The sequence below is a fragment of the Netta rufina genome (assembly GCF_964035555.1).
Source record: "Netta rufina genome assembly, chromosome: 1".
NCBI lineage: Eukaryota > Metazoa > Chordata > Aves > Anseriformes > Anatidae > Netta > Netta rufina.
This window is the reverse complement of record NC_140123.1, coordinates 55,674,137-55,698,339: the sequence shown is the minus strand read 5'-3', so window position 1 is coordinate 55,698,339 and position 24,203 is coordinate 55,674,137. Positions and strand designations below refer to the sequence as shown.

General features: G+C 40.7%; 1 protein-coding gene across 1 annotated transcript in view; it reads right to left on the bottom strand.

The window, feature by feature from the left end:
* UBAC2 (UBA domain containing 2) overlaps positions 1-24,203 on the bottom strand; it is an 87,544-nt gene that overhangs the window by 15,072 nt on the left and 48,269 nt on the right. The window contains exons 5-7 of the mRNA XM_084292122.1: positions 16,318-16,441; positions 14,424-14,471; positions 2,584-2,829 (exon numbers count right to left, since the gene is read on the bottom strand). Of these exons, the coding sequence (XP_084148248.1) occupies positions 2,584-2,829; positions 14,424-14,471; positions 16,318-16,441 (418 nt within the window). The remainder of the gene's footprint in view (positions 1-2,583; positions 2,830-14,423; positions 14,472-16,317; positions 16,442-24,203) is intronic.

Here is a 24,203-nt window from a genome sequence, read left to right as displayed (position 1 = left end):
GGGACATCAAGCAATGAAGCCAGTGGTTTATGGTCAGGTTCTGTCACTCACTCAACCTGCTCCTCGAAGTGAAGCGTGCTGGCAGCCCAGCAGTCACACACACGTCTCTGCTTTTTTTTGTTTTGTTTTGTTTTGTTTTGTTTTTCCATTGTTTTCTTTGCCTTTTTTATTTTTAAGCTTTTCCTCTTTTTGTCTTGACTTGTCAGGCTCACGTTCTTCAGAACTTCTTCTAAAGACCTGTAGAGTAAGCTTTGGACAAAAAGTGCCTATTTAAGGGCCCTCTTTAAGACCAGAAGAGAGTTTGCCACGCTCTGCAGGTCAACACAGCACTTCTAAAACCGCACATCATGTTCTTGTGTTCTTCCACGTGCTATTGATGTGCAGGGAAGCTGATTTATCTCTTCTCAAACAGATAAACTGAAAGAGTAAAGGAAAGGAAGGAATGTACAGTGGAAAGTTTAAGTCCTTTTCTTTTGCCAAACAACATGGAAAGCAGGAGAGAAAATGTTAATTTATCTCACCTATGTGATACTACCCATGGACAGCATATTGAGATGCCAAAATACGCACAACATTGTCCTAAAATATAATCCAAAGCTGCATTTGATAACCTGACCAATATACTTTACAGCTTGCGTTATTTAACTCCTGAAGAAACTGATCTGCATTCTTTACCAGCCTCACTCTCATGGGTAAAATTATCCTTTAAATCTCATCTGTACCGGGATCTGCTCAACTCCACTGCCTTCAAATTACACCTTCCCAAGCCTCTAAGGACAAAAGAAGTGTGCAAGTACAACTATCTGGAAAATTATTCTCAAGTTTTCAACTGTTTTTGATTTTTTGAATATTATTTTGAGGCTGAAGTTAACCCGTTTTTCATTTTTTACCACTACAGTTCAACGGTTGAGAATGACACTTTTAATGATTTAGTTGATACCCAGTAAATTCTACGAGTCATAAGCCTGGTAAAAGCCTTCTTAACACATTTTTTTTCTGATGAACCTTTCTGAAGTGTTCACACATTGAATCCATTGCTTTCTGCTCACTAGTTTCACCGTCGAGCACTACTGGAAAACTGAAAGCTACGCTAAAGTTAAAGGCCAGTCATGAAGGTAACTTGAAAGAGTTTCAGCAGATTGTTAAGCTGAAGCAAGTCACTGCTGTTCAAAAGTTTTTCATTTATTTTATTTAAACCCCTCCACCTTTTGCAAAATCTCTGAAGTCAAGTCTGAGAAGACGTTTTGCTACCTTTGCTGTTCATAACCCAAGGAAATGTGAAGGAAATGTTATCAACTCAAAAAACATTTGCCATTTTGATCTTATCTACTAGTTTTCGCAATTAAATTGTATTACAAAGGCTGTCTTTAACAACTGGTAATTTCTTCCTCTTCTTATTTGAAGAAACTTAGCCGCCATCGTCACAGCAGCTTGTGGCCCAACAGACACTTTCAGTGCGTTTCCTAATACAAGAGTGATATTCAAGAATTGAATAATTTCTAGCTCGGTTCTTCTGTTAAAACCGATTAATGTTCTAGTGTGAACAGAGAGAAGTAGGTGAGAATCTTTCCACCTCAGAAACAATTTGAGCACATTTACGTGTTAAGAAATTAAAGAAAACAGAATTCGCGGGACTGGAAACAAAGATTCATACTCCAGTTGTTGGCCAAAGATAAAGCTTTATGCCGACACGTCTCTAATTCTGTCAACGTATTAATGGTAACATGGCTGCACCTACTGGCACTACGTTACCACAAACATAATGAGGACTTTTTAGCTGCATTTTGGGCAGAAGAAACTAAATTAAGACCTCAAAGTGTTAGGCTGTAATAAAATTAGGAGCAATGTATGCTCACAATAGAGCAATGCAAGGTGCACATTGTCTGCTAGGCTTGATAAGAGTAGTAAGGTATAGGAAAAAGTGAACTGAGACACTCTCAGCTCTGTCTTGCTGCCCTACAACACAAAGTATGCGAACATCTGTGTTTTTTGCCTTGACTAAAACAGAAAATAAAAAGGCTCTGCTATTCTATTAAGTAAGGAAATAAAACGAGAGCATTAACTGCTGCAAAGAGAAAGTCCCTGTGGTTGACCTCTGTCAGATAGCTAGAGAATTCAATTTCTGAACTTTCTTACAGACGCAGGCTTTATCCCAAGTACACTTGCAATTAAAGAAGCTATGTAGACAATTTTCAGTCCCTCTGAACAGGATGCTAACAATACAAACACTCAGCACAGTCAGAAGTGTTATGATTTCCTAGCTTTCAACAATGGCTCTTCCTAAAGACCACAGAAGAGCAAGCACTTTACCATTCAGCATCATTTTTCATTTCAGCATTGCAGAATGCCAGAAGTACTGATATCTTTGCAGGATTGCCTGACGTTTGCTTCCATCCTGTGAAGCAGTTTTAACATACAAAACTATGTAAGCACCTAAATGACCATCAGCAGTAGGACAGAGTATGAAAGACCAATTGAGAAGAATATATCAAAAAGGAATCAACAAAATGTAGGACCTGAAAATGAATGTTTCCCGTTATGTAAACTTAAAATAACCCTTACAGAGTGTGTGTGTAACAATACCTGCTGCTGCCTTTGCCGCCTCATTTGGGCAACCTGAGACATCATGATCTGCCGATCCAGGAGCTCCATCCTCTGCTGCCTCTGGATGTCGACTGTGGCTCCCATCCCCACTCGAATCTCACTCGTTGGTTCCGCAGATGAGAAGATTGGTTCAAGAGTCCAGGAAAATAGCTTTGCTACCCAGCTGGGTACACAAAGAATCCGATGAACCTTTAGTATACTGCTATTGTAGCAAATCCCAGAAATCTAAAAGCAAAAATTGAAAGTTAAAAAATAAAGCCTTTAAACACAGCGAGTTTTCTTTGAATTTAGCTGCAGAGATAGCAGATGGTCCTTCTATTTTTTAAAGAACATTTTATTGTATTCCCCTAGAGACCTCAGTCTAGAGTCAAGAACAGGGGATTTCTTTCCCTCCAACTTCCTCACCACTACAGACTATATTACCTTCTAAAATCTGTGCACTGCATTGCCTGTGACTCAGAAAGTTGGTTGGGGTTTTTTGTTTGTTTCAGAATTGGAACCATAACTAACCGACCATTTCAAAAAATTTCAAATAAAATTTTGATTTCTAGTAAAGGCAGCGGTCAGGATGTGCTGCATGCTGACTTGAGTAGATTAAGGTTGCCCTCGAGGAGGCTGAAGCATTGCAAATGTTCCTAAGCAAAAATCACCCCTCCTTATGGCTTCTGCTCCCACCCCCAAGTTTCACCTTCTAACAGAGACAAAAGCAAAACAGCTGATTTAAAGTTAAATCCAAGAGTATACACAGACACGTGCCAACCTAACTTCTAGGAGAAAGAAAAAAGAAAAGAACAGTTAATTAAAAAATGACATTGAAGAAAGACAGTCTTTGTGGTGCTCTCTTCCTGCTTGTAAGAAAAAAAAACCAACACATTCCCTGTGTTCATACTTATGTGTGCCTTGGGACTTGATTTCATTCTATATTCAGAAGGAGCAACTGAAATCCATGTGTCCCAGGCTGATCTACAGGCATCACCTGAGCACCATTTTTAACCCCATCATGAAGCTCCTGAGCTGGAAGTGGTGCAGCATCGAGGCCAAACTTCTTGTACAAACTGTCACTCTGCTTTATGCCACGTTTCGGTATTTGTGACTATTTATCAGCTGCTACACCACAAGAATTATGCTATGACAGCAGAGTGAAACGAACAGGAAGAGATACGAACCCCAAAAAATGCGTAAATGAGACAGACCCAATTAATGCAATTACTTTAAAAGCAATGTAGAACCTCTAAATCTGGGTTATTCTTTTCTTTTTTTTTTTTTTTCTTTTTTTTTTTTCTGAGGATATGTACTTTTATCTCACTGATACTTGTATAAACATACAGAAGCTGCGTATACAAAAGGTGATGGTTTAGGAAAAGGTAATATTCTTTGAGATGGGAATATTTTTCAGATTACTTACAAGGTTATTGCTAATTATCCACTGAGATGGTAACTTTTAGAGCAATACATTAGAGCTCCGCTTTGGGAAACGCTCGCTTTCTTTTTATTCTATCATCTTTTATGACTGGTCTTGGCGTTGGATATAGCACCAAAACCAGGCGACAGTTCTAAAATGGGAAAGAACAAGCTTAGGCTATCCTTAACCCCTTATCTTCTTGTGTGGAAGGCGGTAAATGGGATGGGATAAGAGGAAGGCCACCGCCTCCGGCATCTCGGTGAAGGTTGCCTTCAACAAAAATGTTCTGTATTTGAAGAAATGTCCTGACAGGACTTCAGGAATGACAGGGCACTGGAACAAAAGCTTCTTGATGACCTCAGTATTTCTTTCCTCAGCTCTAGTGAAAATGTTCCAGAGGACTGTAAGCCCATGACCAAATCTTGCGCATGTCAACTGGAAACTGAGACAGAAGTATACTCACCAAAGAGTAAGTAAGTGGAGCAGTATTTGTATCATTTCTGTCATTTAGCTACTCTTGGCACGTCGTACTTTATGTACCTACCCAGCAAGCAGGTCCCTCAGAAGCTAACCACCTGGTCCCAAGAGAGGTAGTACATAGAGGCTCCTCACTTGAGAAAACCCACACTACCAGGAAAGTTACTTTTTGGGGAGTAAGAATTACTGAACCTGGCTGCAAATACTGTGTATAATTTAATCTCAGAGAAAGAGAGCTGCCACGCAAAATACTTTGTCCAACATCACACCAGCATTCCCTCACCTCTGCCAGGTGTCCCTCCCAGCTACTGATCTCTGCCCGCTCTTATCACCTCCAGCCCTTAGCTCAGGCCTGATGTTTTCAGGGCACAGTAAATCTTCAAAGAGTTCAGAAAGTCAAGAACAAAACAAAGCGAGTGGTGATAGGAAAATCTGTATCTCCCTGAAGGTATGACAAATCTTGACACGTGTCTGAACACGTTAACCACAAACAGAATTATTCTCGTATCAAACTCAAAACAGCAAATAGGATAGCAGCAGCAGTGCCAGTACTTCGGGACTTGTTTGTCTCAGAAAGGGAAATGTACTGCAAACAGCAGCCAGCAGTGGTACCAGTAAAAGCCTTCTTGTATTTCCCTAAGCAGAGTCATCCGAGAGCATTTAATCAGAAGAAAAGGCTTTAAAAGGCTAAAGTTTTGGGGCACCTCTAAAATGGAGAAAGGCCAAACTGCAGCATTAAGCCTGCAAGCCACGCACACATCCTTTCCCAGCTTTACTGAGCTCACTGTCTCCAGCCCATGCACCTGCTGTAGAGGGCTGTCCTCTCGCCCTTTGCTGCTCCCCAGCAGCACGCTAACCTCTTGGCCCCTCCTTGAACTTAGACAGAAACTCGTTGTGTAACCCAAACGTGAACTTAGAAAGTCAACAAGTCCAACAATATAGTGTTCAGGGTAAAATCTGAGATAAAAAGCACCTGGTGGAGGAACAAGGCTAATCTGCTTATCTGCATATCTGCTACAAATAGCTGCCAAGAAACGTACTGCGGGCCAATACTTCTGCAGAGCAATCACGTGAGACTGCAGTTCTTCGTAAGTATAAACAGGAGGACGGGCTCAGCTGTGAGAAGCACTACGTGAACGCTGTCGAAATCTACCACATCACCTTCGGACTTGCTGTGATTTCAATGTCACTCCCTTCCTCTCTCCCTGGATGCACTATTCCAGTTGTAAAGGTATCAGGCAGAAGTATGAGAAACTTCAAACTCTGTGCTCGGTGTTAACAGATTTTCAAGAAGTTTCATCTAGTGAGGAAGAGTTGTCTATTTGCATATTTCCAATAAACCTGAAGAAGAGACTCTTATAGTTAAAATAGGTCTTATGATTCAGTCTGGTTTAGTGTCATATACCCATCTTAATGTCAAATATTTCCAAAGAACTTCCTCTTTAGCTGGTTCACATGCAGAACTTGTTATGTGTCACTTTAAAAAGAAAGAAGTTTTGACGAAGTACACTTCTTACGCCATTTTTTTGGTCACGGATGTAGTGAGCTTCTAGTGTTTAAGGCCTAGATAAGCCAACTTTGTTTATTCAGAGAATATAAGAAGACCTCATTATATGCTAACTTGAACACTGCAAATGAGGTGAAAGGGCTACTTCCCACAAATAGGTGAGATTCAGAGTGTTTTAGGCTCTAAAAACTCACCAAGGAAAGATACCACAGTTAACTTCACGTTGTTAAAATGGATAATTTTTGGCTGGCAACATGAATCACATCTAAATTGTTTTCTGGTAGTCCTACCATCATAACCTACAATCTCATCCACCATATATCAAGCAAAATCTAAGCAGGGGAAATGGACAAGTTGGAATATGTCTGGTGCACTGCAGGAAAAAAAAAAAGAGTGCTTACATTTTCTGTTTCTTAACATCATGGCTTTCTACTGGTCCTTCACACAAAATTTCCTAACCTCTTCCCAACCCTGTCAGAAAAGCCAACTTCCCCTCCCCTTCCCTCATGTCACTCCAAAGTTGTACACTTTTAAGAAAAAGGAAGTAGCCGTGGTTTCTCCTTTTTGTTAGGTAGACCAGATACAGAAGCTCTCCAATATTTTACATGACAAAGAGACACATGCTCCACTACTCACTGAGATATTTTATATCTTTTATTTGATTAACACTAAAAAAGAAAATCAAAGACGCAGCAGGCAGACCGATGTCAAAAGTTATGTTGAAAATTATTTTGCCTAATGGTGAGAACTTGACAGAACCTAACGTCAGCAAATGCTAAATTACTTTGGTCTGAGAAATTTAAATAAATTCATTATATGTATTCAAGATTTTTTTTTTTTCAGGTAACAACAAAAAAAAAGGCAAATAACAGTATTCTCAAGGTGAAGTGACATTTTCACACCTATTTTATCTGCTTTATCCTTAAGATGTTCCTAATTCTATCCAACTAGACTAAAACACAGAGTTAAAGTTTGTGTCGAGATTCTGTATTTACCTTGGTCAAAGAAACACAACATTTATCAAACCAAGACAGAGCGTGTGAAAACTGCCCAGCAATAAAACCACTGCATGTGTATTTTCAGCTTGCAGTTATAACCTGCAATATAACTGTAACGTGGTGGATTATTTTGTTTGAGGTTTCTTTGGGAAGTAGTCATTAAGAGTATAAACAACCCTTTGCGATAGCTTGACAGAAAAAAAGCTCTAATAATATACTCTTTTTCACAGAATCACATTTCCTTCCCAGTTGACTTGGGGCTTATATATTTCCTAAAGACCTCGATTTTTTTTTTCTCTTCATTGTCCATCAACACTATCTTCATTGACCAAGTGATGAGATCTCAGTCGTCGTGATGAGACCTCAGTCATTCTTTGTGTGTGTGCAGGCGTAGATGTACTGCCATTTCAGCACAGTGTATCTATCCTGAGCTTGCATTTGTGACCTATGGGTAGGCTCCACTGGGTCAATGGTAGAGTTCTGCAGGCAATAGTCATGATAGCGTTAACCAAATCTCTTTACCTACAAGATCACAATTGGATTTATCTGCCTCAGTGTAGACATCTACAGTTTAAAAGCCTACATACGAGCTAGTAGTTTAGAGTTGGTTTCATAGTCAACAAAGAGCACTAGGCATTGCTGAGATGTGACTCATTCTACGGCAGAAGTCTTCAAGGTACACACAGCTGAATTACTCTCACAGACTCCCTCTCTGAACAACGAACCAGTAGATGCTTCTAGGACACATCTCATTGTAAGCTAACTGCAGTATTGTAGTCATAACGATGTAAATGGAGAGGCTAAGAATGGTTGGTAGAAGCAATATGCCTCTTACTGAACCAGCTGGCAAAACTGACAAAGCAGGCCAGATTTTGGACACACTAACTTTTCTGCAGATCTGAGAGAGAAATTGAAAACTTCAAAGTGAAATACAAACCAAAAGCTAAAACACATGTTTCTACGGGATCTCAGAAGTCACGGGTATAAAAGGCACAGAATCTTATGAGATATCATTAGCTTCTCCCCTCCTTTCTCGCTATTTTCTCCTTTCTTCCAGAACTGGAAATATCTGCATCCCCCTCTTCCACAAACAAATATGACCTCACTTCCACAATAAGATCCCCTGTATGCCAGATGAATCAATTATTTTTCTTCTCAGATACTTAAACTGACACAGGAGTAAATGTTTTCAGCTTGGCCTTTAAATGCAGCTGTCCAGACACGCACAAGGTGTCTAAGCTCCCATGACAAAGGAGGTAAGTCAATACAGTGAACAGATCGTGGAGACATGCATCTCAAGGCCAGCCACCTACAGTCACTCAACTGAACATTGACTGACCACCTCTCACATGCAGACACCTCATGTTAGTTTTGTGTGGGATTCAGCACATCTCCTAGCTTAGATATGGATATTTATACCTGTCTTAAATTTAGGACAGACAAAAAGACAAAAATTCTTCCTCATTTCCTAATCTCTGTTTCTCTACTGCTTTTCCATTTCTTATTTCAGGTTATGGACTTCTCAACCTACGTGCTGAGCTTCCTGAACTGAATTGCCAGCAGGTCAAAGGAAGTGATTTTTCTCTCTCTTCACAGCTCTGGTAAGGCTGCATCTGGAACACTGTGCCCAGTTCTGCACTCCTCAGTACAAGGAAGATATGGACTGGCTGGAGGAAGTCCAGTGCAAGATGGATCAGGATGACGATTAGGGAACTGGAGCATCATTCTCATGTGGAGAGGCTGATATTGCTGGGCCAGTCTGTCTTGGAGAAGACTCAGGGAATTTTATCAATATAGACAAAAACTTGAAGATAAAAAACTTATTTTTTAATCAACAAGAAGGTTACAATATACTTATGAAACTATCTGTAATTTGGAAAATAGATACAAAAGGGGATGTCCTTAGAAGTCTCTCTGAAGGACACTCCCCTTTTATGTCAATTTTTCAAAACAGAAATGCACTGTGAAGTAGTCTATTGCCAGGTATTTGGATAAAAAACTCATAACAAAAATAGCAATAAAAGTATTTTTCAAGTACTATTACTGTTCCCATGAATTTACTGTATTTTACTTTACATGATATCAATATTCAAAACAGTAATGGATCATTTAGCTATTTCTTAACATTGCTTCACATTTCATACTTCTAATATGCTTTGCCCTCACCGTAGCCTTTCATAATTCAAAACTTAGAAGAATGAATTAAAGCCGTGATTTCATTTATGATAAATATTTAACTTTTATCTACCCTGAACTCAAATTCAAATATTGTTTGAATATAAATCAATAGCATAAAAACAGTTAGTGCATGGCTTTCATATTTTTACAATTATCCAAGCTCAATCCTATTAGATTGACTCTTTTTTGTTACCAAAGCACTACTACGAGGCATGTTACTAGATAACATGCTCCCTGGCCTCTCGGCCTGCAGTCTGTACGTATTCCCAGGGCTGCCCCATTCCAGGTGTGGCATCTGGCACTTGCTCTTGTTAACTCCATTCAGTTGGTGATGCCCAGCTCTCCGATTTCTCAAGGCCTCTCTGCAAGGCCTCTCTACCCTTGGGGGACTCAACAGCTCCTCCTAATTTAGTGTTGTCTGCAAACTTAGTCTATAGAGTCCTGCATCCTGATCATTTATGAAAGCATTAAAGAGAACTGGCCCTAAAATGGAGCCCTACAGACTCCCACTAGTACGTGGCTGCCACCCCGATGTAACCCCATTTACTATAATCCTTTGTGTCTGTTTGTTCAGGCTCAAATTTTTCACCCGTCACGTTATGTATTTGCCTAGCTCTATGCTGGACACTGTCCAGAAGGATACTGCGAGAAACGGTGTCAAAAGCTTTGCTGAAATCCAAAAACACCGTATAAACTGCCTTCCTTGGTCAACTAGATGAGTAACCTTGTCATAAAAGGAAATCAAGTTCCTTAAAAAGGACTTGGAACAGGATGCCCAGGGAAGTAGCTGAGTCAATATCCTTGGAGGTATTCAAAAGACGTGTAGATGTGGTGCTTGGAGACATGGTCTAGACATGGACTTGGCAGTGCTAGGTTGAAGGTTGGCCTTGAGGATCTTAGGGGACTTTTTCAACCTAAATGATTCTATGACTTTTCACTCATGAACCCACGTCGGCTATGACCAATGACTGTGTTGTCTTTCGAGTGTTTTTCACAAACTCCCACAATAATCTTCTCCATGACTCTACCAGGCACTGCAGAGAGACTGACAGGCCTGGAATTACCAGGGTCTTCTTTCTTACCCTTCTTGAAAACTGGTACAAACTTTTTCCAGCTTCCAGTCAAGTGGGACCTCTCCAGATTCCCAAGACCGTTGAGGCAGGTTTATCTTAGTCACCATTTATAATTACACAGTTCCAAGGAATTCAAGGAAGACCATACTCTGACATACTTTCACACCGATTACAGATCTATGTGAGACTATATGTGAAATACTTGACTGGAGGGTGTAGAAGGTTATATGGCAAGATATGAATTTTGGAGGTAACTGCTCACTACATCATCAGACTGTTCAAAGATGCTGTTCAAGAAATTTGGCTTATATTTAACACTAGTTTTAAGTACGTAGAAAGGATGGTATTTTAAGTGTGAATACTACACTGAGGGGCAACAGAAAACTTCCTGAAATCCCTTCTAAACATTTTTTAAAACAATAAACAGTTCAGTGAGGCTTGTTGAAAACCACTTAAAAATGTGGAAGACGAGGAGGAGGAAGAAGAAAATCAATGATTCTTAGGTCTGGTCAGATCCTAATTGCATAATATTACTTATAAGGCAAGGACTAAAAAAATCGAAGTCCAGTTTAAAAGTTTGCCCAGTCCAATCACGTCTTATCCTACAAAGGCCAATCTATCATTGACAGGAATTCACTATAGAAAAACGCCCAAGCTGAATGACTAACAAACAGAAAGGATGAATAAAGTTTGTAACAACCAGAATTGAAAACGATCCCAAGCGCACTCCTGAGCATTTAACAAGGGATGTCTGTAGTCTGTGTAAAACCAGGTTAGCAAATTCAAAACTTACACCTAAAACATCCAATAATCAGAATTAAAGTTAAAACTAAACATTCAACAATATCTGAAATATTGATTCTCTACAGTTTTCCGATATCTAAAGTATGAAAAAGCTTTTCATACAGCGTGAGAAAAGTAAATGAGAGTGTGGTACAGAAACAATTCAGAAGGCTGTTCTATTCTGGCTGAGTAAAATCTGCAAAGATTTTTTTTTAGAAACTTCAGAATTTGTGAGGTTAACACTAGTTAAATTTCCGAAGCTTTGAGCTGAACTCTACATAAATTCAAAGCAGCTCCCAGAAGACCGAGGGGGTATTCCACATTTTGAACTTTATGCAGTGCACATCACCTTACAAACAAATAAACAAATGACTGTAGGTAAGAAGAAAGAGGCAATAACACTACAATTACAGAACTGGCCTGGAAGGTATTTTTCCCTATGAAATACAGCCCTACCAACACAGTTAGCTGAAACCTTGGCACGTGATCTGTACGGTGACAATGTTATGTGAATGGCTGTAGGGAACTACGTGCCCCAGTGGTCGTATCTCATAAGATGGTAGCAGCCTGAATTTCCTTCTTGAAGCAGAAATACTGTAGGTTATAATTGAGTGAGCCTTGATATGCCTCTCAAAGTTCACTCCTGCAAGAGTATTTCAATGAGAAGTCTAAGATAAGAACCCAAGAGCTTTTTTTTTTTTAAAGGATAAAAGAGGGAGTCAAAGTTGGTGACCTACAAAGATAGATCTTACGGCAGACAGACACACCACAGCTTTTGTATTCTGGTAAGAGAACATGTGATGTTTAAAATTCCCTGTCTCCAGACACATTACATCAGTGCCTACCCATACTGCCATACATATGTGCAAACACATACGCACACAGAAGCGTTTTTGTACGTGATGAATCCCTCAAAACCACCAAAACCATGAACTCATGGAGTTCCTTTATACCCTGAGATTTTTCAGAAGTCTAAAAGCATTAACAAGGATGAACACAGAAATTTCTCTCAAGTGCCTCGTCCTGTAACTGAAAAGCCAGGTCTCATTTAGTCTAAGAGTGTTCATTGTGTGTTAACATATGCCATGCGACAATTTCAATAGACCTACAATGGGGACATCCTGAAGAGAAAGTGGGAAACTGAAAACAATACAGAAATCGTGCCGTCCATTTTAATACTCCAGATAAGCAGAAGTGCAGCAAAAGCTGAATTGCAGAACAGCATTGCGTACAGTCATATGAGTGGCTAAGTGATCTCTAGATCTAAAAATACAGTGCAGCCTACAATAGGCATTGAACTAGTGACTATGCATCACACCTAGCCGACTTGGTACTCATATATTTGCTAAATGTGTGCTACAAATGCATGAAAATTTGATTCAACAAAGATATAGGACGTTAGACAATGAAAACAGCAGTAACAATTCACAAAGTATGTAGTTTGTCGGAATGACTTAACATTGACTTGGCAACCCATGCAGTTCTGTAACTGTACACATACATACGTTATCAAGTGTCTACACCTGTAGTGTTAAGAGGTGGCCCTATAATTTTTCATAATTTTCTTCAGACTACTTAATGTACTGTGAAACTTTATTCCTTTTTCCATTTTCTCAAAAGACACCAAATTGTCATTTCTAACAAAGAAGAAAATGAGTCTGCCTATTCACAGAAGCGTGATAGACACGCTGTGCAAAAATGACTGAAATTCATGTTGGACTTGATGTTCTTGAATGTCTTTTCCAACCGAAACGATTCTATGATTCTATGAACTATTTTGCAAATTGTAGCATGCATTACAAGAATGGCAGAATGCAGATATCTGTTCATTGCAGGAAAAAAAAAAAAAAAGAGACGGAAAAAAGCCTGAGGATGACTTAATTCATCCTGACTGAAGCAATGCGAAACATTAAATATCTTTTTTAAGCTTTCCTGTGACACACGGAAAGCTCAGTTTATTCCCATGGACTTATACCTATGCAAAACAGATTGTCAACCTGCAATTAAAAATCATTTATGAAGAAGGAAGCTGCACTATACACCTGAATAAAACTGTACATTAAAAGGGAATTAAAATAAGAACTGACATGAAAAATAATACTAGAACATTTTTTTCAAAGACTGCATAACCAAGTAAACATACAGTTCCTACCACCAGGAAAAGGGGGGGGGGTTAAAATGCCTTTCCTTTCCTTTTCCTTTCATTTCCTTTCCTTTCCTTCCCTCCCTGATGAACACCTGTTCAAAAGGAAGGGCTATTAAAAGAGCCAGAAGAGTAACAGGAAGGCTAGAGCGTTTGGAGGAAGTCACAGATCCTTAGTTAGGTTCAGAGGCTTGGGATGGTCTCCAGGAAAGAAACCCTGGTTTGTTAAATACTCTGTTTTCATCTATATTTATGGTAAGACCAAACTGCTGAGCAGACTGCACTGTTTACTGCTCTGTCACTTGTGTTATTTTTCCTGCCAGCTCATGGTATATTTGGAACATCCAGTGGAAATGGTAAGAGACCAACACACTGAATTATAGCAGCAATATGTAATGTAGCCACAGGCATTTCACTCCAAGTTTGCCTAAATTCAGATTACCAGGTTCTAATAGCAAGGACAGAATTTAAGTTTTTCATGAGTCTCAATATAACGATGAGCTAATTTGGAAGAGGCGGCACTTTCACTGTTTGAAAAGCAGACAGTATTTTGAGCCAATAAATCACAGTTAGAGCTCTTAATTTCTAAGTCTGCAAAATTTTTAAAGCAGTTTATCAGTATCTAACAATCTGGGAGAGGTAGTACAATCTTTTTTAGCACTACATCCCCTAGCACTGAGAACAGTGTCGGCAAGAAAGAAAACAGACCACACTGACGTTATCTAAATGATACGAAGAAAGTGATTTCACAACTTTGCTGTCCCTATCACAGTGTGAAACAGCTATCCTACACGTGTCCTAGGAGAACAGCAAAACATGAAATCCTCACGGCAAAAAGTTAGAAGCTGTGTTCTGGAATAAACGCTTGAGGCTTGCTAAAAAAGGATGAACAACTGGGTGAATAGAGTATATAATAAAAGCAAATGGTATTGCAGTTGGTATTTTTACAATTTCCACAATAGCTTCATTTATAGCTGTAGCACCAAAGCTATGTCCATGGCAGTAAATTTAATTTTAGGGGTCATATAACTTTGGGAACCAGTAAATATTACCCAGCTCATTTTTCTGTACGTCAGTTTACCACCAGCCAGTCAGGGCTTTACATCTTTGGAAGTTAAAAGACAAAAACTTTCTACTTGCTGTTACAATGAAAAACATTACTCAGTAATTTCGGCTCTCCGAGTTCAGAGATACTGCACTGATTGTATACGCAACAAAGTGTTTTAAGCAACACAAATTTTAAAACAGGAAGACTTACCAATCCACTTAAGGCTAAAATCCAGATGTAGGAACCAGAGGTTAAGAGCTGGAAGGTAAGAGCAGCAATTTAAAATGTACATGGCTGTTGTTGTCTGAGCTCATATGTAGCAACATTGTATAGGCTATATACTTATCATGACAATAGAAAAAGTCACAAATTTATTTCTGTGAAAATTCAGTTTAAATGAACAAATATACATTCCAGAAGCAGCAGAAGTGGAAAAAAAAAACAAAACACAACACACGGGGATCCAACAATTTTGCTTCTTCTACAGAACAATACATTTTATTTTCATATAGCATACTAAGTATAACAGGATGTCAGTTATAGGCTCCACAGAAAAACAAGTCTGAAAGACAGACAGAAGCAAAGGAAATGACTCAGCAGCAGCAGGAGAAGAGTTCCAAGTGGGGCAGTGCAAGTGAAGCTCTTAGACATGTAGCCACAGAGAGACTAAGCACGAGCATCGAAATGAAAGAAATGAAGTTCTCAGCGAGTGGCATATTTGCAGACACGAAATCAAAGAAACCAGTTGGAGTGATTTAAAAAAAAAAATCTAGATACACCAACAGGGTTTCCCATCTCTTCTAGTAAACTGTATGTGACTCATCACCTGGAGAAGGTTATTATTAGCTGGGAAAATGGGCTAAAAATTAGGCTGATACTGGTTACTAAAATAGCTCCGCGAGATGCAGCCTGAATGATGAAAACACCTTCACTCTAGGCTCTGACTGTGGAAAGACTGACTTGAGATAAGGGTAGAGTTTACAAATGAGGGAAAGGCAAATGAATTACCCTCAGCCTCTGTGTGACGGCAGCGCCTGTTCTGCACGCAGGAGGGAAAGACCCCGTGAGATGCAGTGATTATTAACAGCAGCGATCTGTATCTGATCTTGTACGTATGAAAGCAAGAGGCAAGGGACATGAAGGAAAAGAGCTCAGACAGTTATCACCGGTTTCACTAGGACTAGAACAATAATCAGTATTGCTGATTTGGGGAGAGAGGAAACAGGGTTGCTGAAGGATCACGAAAAAAGGGTGCTGGAGCAGAAATCGAAGGAATCCAAATGCTGAACAGCAACATGAATGAATGAAATGTTCAAGAGGAGCAGGAGCCACTGTTCTGAAACTGACCACTCATTCTAAAATACTCTGTACCACATCGCATAATGAGGGTGCTTTCCACTGCTAGTTTTAGAGCTATATTTGAGTCTCTGGAATATATAAAAATGAGTACGATTTCTCATAAGCTCACACATCTCCTGTCATTTCTAGGCTGTCGTGTTTTTTCTTAAAAAAAGAAAACTGTTTCTGTACCAGTTACCTCTGTTTTTCCATTCACAGTTAACATAATACTACTTGAGAGTGCTGTGCTCTACATGACATTATTTTAAGTAACCTGTCACATGGATAGAAATTAACAAATTTATATAAAAGTGTAATTCAGCCAAATCCTTGGTTATTTACTGACAGTCTTACCACAGAAAAATACTGCATTCTATAGCTTTGTCTGAGCTCTAACAGACAAGTGGAAAATAAAAAAAAACAAGAATACAAGCAAATTAGAAAGGTAAAAGATACATATGTATTTGCAACAGGTCCAGGCTCATTTTTTTAAGCACTCCCATCCCAAATTTACAGCGTTTGTATTTTATATTCCCCTATGCATGACATTCAAGAAAGAAGACAATGGAAGAAAATACAACATGCTCAACTCTTCAGCATGTAGAAAGGCATACTAGAAACACAGTTTTCAATATTTTAGTTCATGGGGAAGTCACTAGCTAAACATATGTGGAATCACACATGCAGAAGCACCAAAATCATGCAAAAGTACTAACTGCTACATTATTAAGTCTCTAAAAGATGAACAAGCAAGTACATACCATACCTGTAAACCCAGTATATAGACCAATGTCTTGTTTGTGATAGAAAAGTGTCCTAGTACTTGTGTCACCTGCACTCTTGGAATGGAGCAATAAAACGGGACAAACAGAGCAAACACGGGACCCAAGCTGCAAAAAGAAAGATACAGATGGTTAATAAGAATGATACTAGTAATATCAGTATATAACAATAAAAGGTTATTAATCCTGTCTATGTAGTCAAAACATAGTATTGCCTTGCAAAAAAAAAAGGTCTTCCTAGCAAATCAAATTTGATGACTTCTGGCATTCGGGATAATAGATTTAATAGATTCACTAGCAAATATTCAACTACAACTGGTGAATATCCTTGCTAAGAAGAAACAGGTGACAGAAAGTATCTTATTTCCAAGTGTTTAGGATCGGAGGCAGCAGAGAAGGCAACGTATTTACTCTAACAGCCAACTGTTTCTATAAAATACAGCCCACAAAAAGAACTCTTCCGCACCAGAACAAAACACCTTTTATCCAGACAGAAAGATTATCCATCTCCCCAAAGGTCATGGAAATAACTTCACTTACGAAGCTAAGCTCCTATTATTCACCCAGGTTTAAGGTGTGACAGGATTAGACTGTAGTATTTAACCTTTTTTTACCAGGAGAGACCCCAGTAGAACCAACTCCAAAGGCATGGCTTGGGAGTGATTCTGGAAGAAAATACTTCCTAGGGTGGAGACGGTGGGAAAAAGGCCACTTCAGACAGACAGGAAAGGAAGATGCTTTCAGATTCCAGTGAGGGGACTGGCACACCTGTACATAAGCCATTATCACCACAGAGTTTAGCCTTCTGCTGTACTCCGACCCCTCTCCAGCCCAAAGCACTGTTGGCACAGATTTGCCGGTGAACTGCTCTGCTAACTACTCAGCCACTCCTGAAGAAAAAAATCACATCAAGTCGAGTTCCTCCAGCTCCCCTGCCACTTGAACAACCCTTGCAATGTCAAAATAATAATTTTTGCACCTGGTGCATCTTGCCAGTGCGTGGCAGGGGCCACGGCTGCAGGTAGCACCCAGGCATCGAGCTCCGGCCCACAGCTGGGGTGAGGATGTCTGCGAAGCGCACACCTGCCCCAGCTGGCTCCTCACTTCTTCTTCTGACAGACGTGGGATGTTCCAAAGGATAATTTTACACCACTTACCAGCTTATTGAAAGTTTCAAGACTTACGGTTTCTGCAGGCCTTTATGGGAAAGGGATCTTATCATTCGCAATGCGATTTCTGCACACGGCATGAACCAGGACCTAACTAACTTGAAGCGCTCACCCAAAAATACCTTTCCCTTCTAGAGCAGCTACTGATAGAGGTAATGCTACGTGAAACAGTGGTCTGAATATTAAAATTTTCATTTCCTGAATAACTGCCAAATACAACACCCACAGCTATGAAGAAAACCTGATGATTAAGTACACAGTTCACATATTTTTACTCTTAATGGACAGTGGCTTACGACGCTTCATTATCATGTTGACTGTTATATTTGACGTTCAGCTTGCTGAAAACCTCCCTCTCTGAGGGCTTAAATATTGCTTAGTTGAAGGACATGAAAACATTTTTAGTATCATCTGCTTCAGACAGGGTCAGGTGCATGTAAATGCACAGAGAACAACTCAGGAACTAGTGCAAAATGTTCAATTTCACACACGATCTCCCCTACATAAACAGAAAACACCTGTATAACACAGCATTTTCTTAAAATAAACTGAAATTATTGAAGTTGTAGGAGTAGGTAAGCACAGCTACGCGACTGCCCCACACAAAAATAATTCGTCATCAGACTTGCTTCCACTGTAAACAATATTCACTGATGCAAACCATGTTTTATAAGTGAAGAGAGAAGGAAAACAAAGAAAAGAGATTGATCTTTTCCCCTCTTGGAAAAGTTATTATAAATGATTTCTGTCTACAGAATGTGATTCTTTCTATCCATACCAAGTGACCTGAGGGAGTACCACAACTGTGGCACGCTTTTCAGGTTTTATTCCTCCTGTGATAAGTAGTGACTCAGACACAGAGATTTTGCATGCAAGAGTGCACTCAATCATAGGTTGGGAAATTACAAAAAGGAACTTCCCATGACTTTAAGCGTGTTTTACAAAGAGATTACAGCATGTTAAAAGGTGCCCTCAGTGTTAATATTCACCATTAACATCAAGAGAAAACACAGAAGGCACCATCCCAGATCGGGGTAGGGATCCGCGTAATTTTATGTCCAGCGTCTGGCACTGCTCAGAGCCTGACAACCTAGAGGAGCTTGAGGAAATGTAGTAATAGATTTTGTTCTTAAAACTTTAAGTTAGTAGACACCACAGGCAGACTTATGTCTCCAAAGACATAAAATGTTATCTTTATGGAAAAAGCTCACATCTACTATAAATAGGTATTGGACAAATACCCATTCAGGTATCGCACAGGGTACAGAGAGAGATGTCCAATATTGCTGTTACGTTGTTCTCGTTATCACTGAAATGGCACGGTGGTCACGGCGGGTTCCTGATAACTGGAAAAATGCAAATGCCACCACCCTCTTCAAGGAGGGCAAGAAGATAATTCAGGTAGCCTCACCTCAGTCCCTTGTAAAGCTAAAGAACAAATCTCTTAGAAGCCAATTCCAGGCCTATAAAGGGCAAGGTGACTGCTAAGCCAGTATTGGTTTTCCAAGGACAATCCATGTCTGGTCAATCTGATTGCTTTCTGTTGTGAGGTTGAGAGGTTGGAGAAACGGGCTGACAGGAACCTTATGGAGTTCAAGAGAAACAACTGTGAAGTCTTCCACCAGGGCTGGAATAACCCTCTGCAACAGTATAACCTGGCTAGAAAACAGATTTGCAGAAAAGAAGCTGGAGAATCCTTCTTAGTCAGCAGTTCCCCCTTTGCAGGGATGGCCTTTGGCTGTATTAGCAAGCACGTAGTCACCAGACCAAGATAAGTTCAGTACTTTTGAGCCTGAACCTGAACCACTGTGTCCACTGTTGGGCTCTGTGTCCACTTTTTGGGCACTACAAGAAAGGCATTGATATACTGGAACAATCCAGCTGAGGAAAACAAACATCCAGTACTGCACCATGTTGCCCAGAGCTGGAATCTCCATCCACAGAGATACTCAAGACTCAACTGGACACAGCCCTTTGTAACCTGTTCTAGTTGGACATGCTTTGACCATGGAGTTGAACTAAATGGCTCCCAGAGGTCCTGTCAAGCCTAAACAACTCCATTATCCTGAAAATAACCAAAGTGTTGTTTCTGAAACGCTTAAGCACTAGACAGATTTCTGTTCCTGCATTTGACTGGGCAGATATAAACATCTATTCATGATATATTTGGTTTACATGGCAAGATTTTGGAACATAGGGGCTGCAGGGATGGCTTTTGTGAAAAGAGATCAAGAGTTGCACCCATGTCAAAAAGAGCCAGTTCTAGTCAGCTCCAAAACAGACCTTTGGTTGGAAAGCTGAGCCAATGACCTACAACGGTTGCACCTCTGTGATAATATATGTTTAAAAGGCTAAAAAACACCTTGCAGTAGCTGTGAGTCAGACAAGTGAGAAAATATGAGAGAAGCAGCCCTGCAGTCCCCAGGTGAGTGCAGCAGGAGGGCAGGAGGTGCTCCAGGCAGGCAGCAGCAGTTCCCCTGCGGCCTGTGGAGAGGCCCCTGGTGGAGCAGGCTGTCCCCCTGCAGCCCATGGGTCTCACATGGAGCAGATCTCCACACTGCAGCCCCCCCATGGGTGGAGGAGCCCCCGGTGGAGCAGGTGGATGTGGCCTGGAGGAGGCTGCGGCCCACGGAGAGCCCCCGCAGGAGCAGGCCCTGGGCTGGAGCTGCAGCCCGTGGAGAGGAGCCCACGCAGGAGCAGGGGGTCTGGGGGGAGCTGCCGCCCACCCGTGGGGGACCCGTGCTGGAGCAGTTTGCTCCTGGGGGATGGATGGACCCCGTGGGACGGAGCTGTGTGGGAGCCGTGCTTGGAGAGCTGCTGCCTGTGAAGGAGTGGCTGAGACGAAGCGTCAGGGACTGACCGCAGCCCCCATTCCTTGTTCCCCTGTGCTGCTCGGGGGGAGTAGGTGGAAGAGTCAGGAGTGATGTTGAGAGTGGGAAGAAAGGGACTGAGGGGAAGGTACTTTTAGTTTTGCTTTTATTTCTCAGTACCCTAGAATAATTTTAATCGGTAATAATTTAATCTTTCCCAAGCTGAGTCCGTTTCACCTGTGATGGTAAATGGTGAGCAATCTTGCTGTCCTCATCTCAATCCGCTACATTTTCCATTTTATTTTCCCCACTGTCCTGCTGAAGAACTGGGCAGAGAGAGAAAGAGCAGCATGGTGGGCACCTGGTGACCAGCCAAGGTTGACTCACCTCACACGCACTGTAAATTGAAGGACTAGTTTTATTGAAGGACTACTTCAATCCTCTCTGTTTCGTCACTTTCTTTTCCTCCTCTCCTTGCCTTTCTCCCCATGCCTCAGCCCTCTGTTCCTTATGCTGACAGGACCATCAGGAACAAGGTGGTGCATACCCTGCCAAGTGCCGTGACTGGCTCCTGCCAGACACTTGAGATGCTCACGTGCAAAGAAGGGACGCAGACACATATGCTGACTAAACTCAGTTTATGCCTGCCTCATGTTTAGGAAGTGAATTTTAGTCATGGTGGTGAGAAAATAACATTTTCAAACAAAACAAAAAACTTTGAAACCCGAAAGATTAAATTCTGGAGTCTGAACACTTTGTATGGACACCACGTCCATCTCAAAGGCCTGCTGTAACAGCAGGCCCTAGGACGACTATGGTCTCATTTTGAACAGCATGCTAGATTTCAACAACTTGGTAGAGAAACAATCTCTAACAAACTTTGTGTTCTGAAACTTAGGAAGAGACGGGCAGCTAACTAAACGTTACTTCTGCAAAAATATCTGCTGCTGTCAATGGAAGTTCTGTGGGATTAAAATTTGCAGAAATACCCGGTTATTTTATTCAGAATGACTCACTACATTTGCTAACTGCGGTGCTGTTATTTCTCTTTACTTCACATAATTTAAGCTCTTTGTAAAAACATCAGCCCGACAAATTCACCACCACGTATTTTTGTGGGGCTGCAAATATCAGTTACAAAAGTGTGCTTTATCAGTAACTCAAGTTACCACGTTTATTCAGCACTCTGCATTTCTACAGGCTGTCCAGATACTGCCAAATGATGCGTAAGGTGGCAGCCTTTATTCTGAAAATGTTAAGCAGCCTCAAAAAACATTCCTTAAAAGCAGGTAACTCCCTGGAATATGACAGCTGTGATCCTCTAACTGATGGAGGCCAGGACTACAAGCAACCATCTGTTGTACCCAACCTTTTTGCTAGACGTGAGCAGGACGCCCCAGTGCCTGAAGCTTCTTCACACCAGCAGAAACAGTAGGGTATGTTACCCAGTACTCCTGTATGTAAAAAAGATTAATATACAAAAAAAAAAAAAAAAAAAGAAAACAACTAACAAGACAACCAAGTCACAACCCTTGGCGAATGTACATCTTGAGGAGAAAAGACAGTTTTCTCCTTTCCATGGACATGTTAACAGATTCACTACAACTTTGGGTTCACTAAAACATGCGACCAACCAACAGATCAGTTTACAGTCCCTTTGTGAAGATAAAAGTCAGACATCTACTGCTCCTACAAAAAAGCTTTAATTTTTAATGCCAAAACTATCTAACAATTTATTCCATAAACTGCTCAGTTCCATTTTAGACCAGTGTCACTTTCTTTTCCCTCCCTTCCCATCAGCAAGATAACCCAGAACCTTCCTTTTCTGCAGGCTAGAAGCTTTCTTCCAATTTTGCTTGCAATTTGTTTACCACTAACAAGATGCTAACATTGTTCTTTAGCTCCTTCTACAAAGATCAGTTCATCATCATCGCCTCTCAACCTTTGTTTTGCAAAGCCTAAGATAACATCTGCTACTCTTTCACAGAAATGTTCTCTGTTGTCCTGTTCAGCTATCTGCTGGCTGACCTAGGGTACGTGATCACTTCTATACCAGCAGCCTGCTACAATACGCAACATAAAGCTTCTTCAGTGAGGTATTCTCAATAGACAGCCTTCTTGAAAGCAATTTTTGCAGACTACCAAAGACTTATACAGCTTATAGCACCACAAGGATAAAGAAAAAAAAAGTCACGATCCTTGTCTATTCTTTAATACGTGGGTAGCACACTGCCATTCCTGTGAAGGCCCAAACCAACCATTTTGGGGGTGATACTGATGAAAGAGATAGGTATAGCCATGGCTCACCAAACCCTGCACCCTAATCAAGAATAACATCACAGCAACAACCACCGTCCTTAATAACGTCAAAGATGTGTTACCCAGCTCGGTACCTGTGCTTACCCACTGACAGCAGCAGCTTTGCATCAGCTATTTGCAGCAAGCGGTCCAAGTGACTGACGGTGACAGCTTACCAGGTAGCTCTGCTTTCGTGACTGACAGCATTACCTAAAGTCGGAGTGCAGCAAGGAAGAGGAGCTTGCACCTTTCCAAAAGGCAGGGTCTCCCTGAGAATCTCACCTTGGACTAAGTCTGGGACAGAGCTTGAAGGGAGGCAGAAGGCACGTGGAGGCATGGGAATACACTGAAGGGGTTCGGATGGGTATTTTGCTGAGGAAGAACAGTTGAACAGCTATATTGAAAATTTTAAGTGTCACAAGTTCATCAGTCTTGGGTGCTTAGCAACATCTCATTTCTCCAGTTTAACCTAACACAATTTATTTGGCCTCTGGAGAGCAGACAGTAAGACCGTGACTCACTGAGGAGTCATCACTTGCTGTTCCTCAAATTCAAGTCACTTGAAAAATAACATTTGTCCACAAAAGGGCTGGGTTCAGCCAGACATTAGTTCAAGACACCTGAGCTCTCTCCAAGACTTAAAAAAAAAAAAAAAAAAAAAAAAAAAAAAAAAAAAAGAGTTAGTTCTGGAAGGAAGGGAAGTTTTACAGATAAGAAACTGAACTGGGACTCAGGCTGTCTGGATTCATTTTCTGGTTGACCCATAAAAACCCTGCATAAATTTCAGAAGTCACTTCTTACCTGGCGTAGTAGCTCTCTACATCTAGAATTGTAAGGCTAAATTCAATCCCTTTTATGAACTGCTCAAATACAGTAGGGACTAAGCAAGCAGACAGAAAAATAAATTATCATTGGCATCATAACACGGTGGTCAAAATATTAACTGCACTGCTTTGATGTAACCATCTCTGAAAGTCACAAATTAGTTTACTAATTTACATGTTACGCTCCTTGCATGCCAAAAGCAAAACAGTAGAAGTCTGCATCCCAAAGGTAAACACAAACAAATCACCCTTTTTGACACACGTCCCTTTTTGGGGTTTAAATCTTCAAATTCTGGGACGGGCAGATGCTGGAGAAACAGCAGCAGTGTGAGACAACAACCAAACAGCTAGAAAGAGAAACGGTGGAGAGGAATGCAATCTGTATCATTCAGATCAAGCAGTTAACATCCTGTGAGGCTGGGCTGGATGGGTGGCTGATGTACCAGTGTAGCTCCAAGGGTACAATCTAGTAGTGCATATTAGTCAAAGAAAAGTAGTATTTTATCAGATCGGAGCAGGAAAAGCATTTTGGTATTATTTTCATAACGCTACAGCTATTCTGAAATGATCGTTTCCTTTAATATGAAGTTGTGATATTAATGTCAGCCCCTGAGCCCAGACTACAACTGCCTTTGTATCTAGAAATTTCTCATTTCGACCACATATTTTTGCTGCTGGCCAGGGAACCACACTGCAGTATGACTCTGTGTACAGATGAAGCAAGTTCCCTCTGTAATTTCCCTTTGAAAAGTAAAGTCTCATTGCTTCA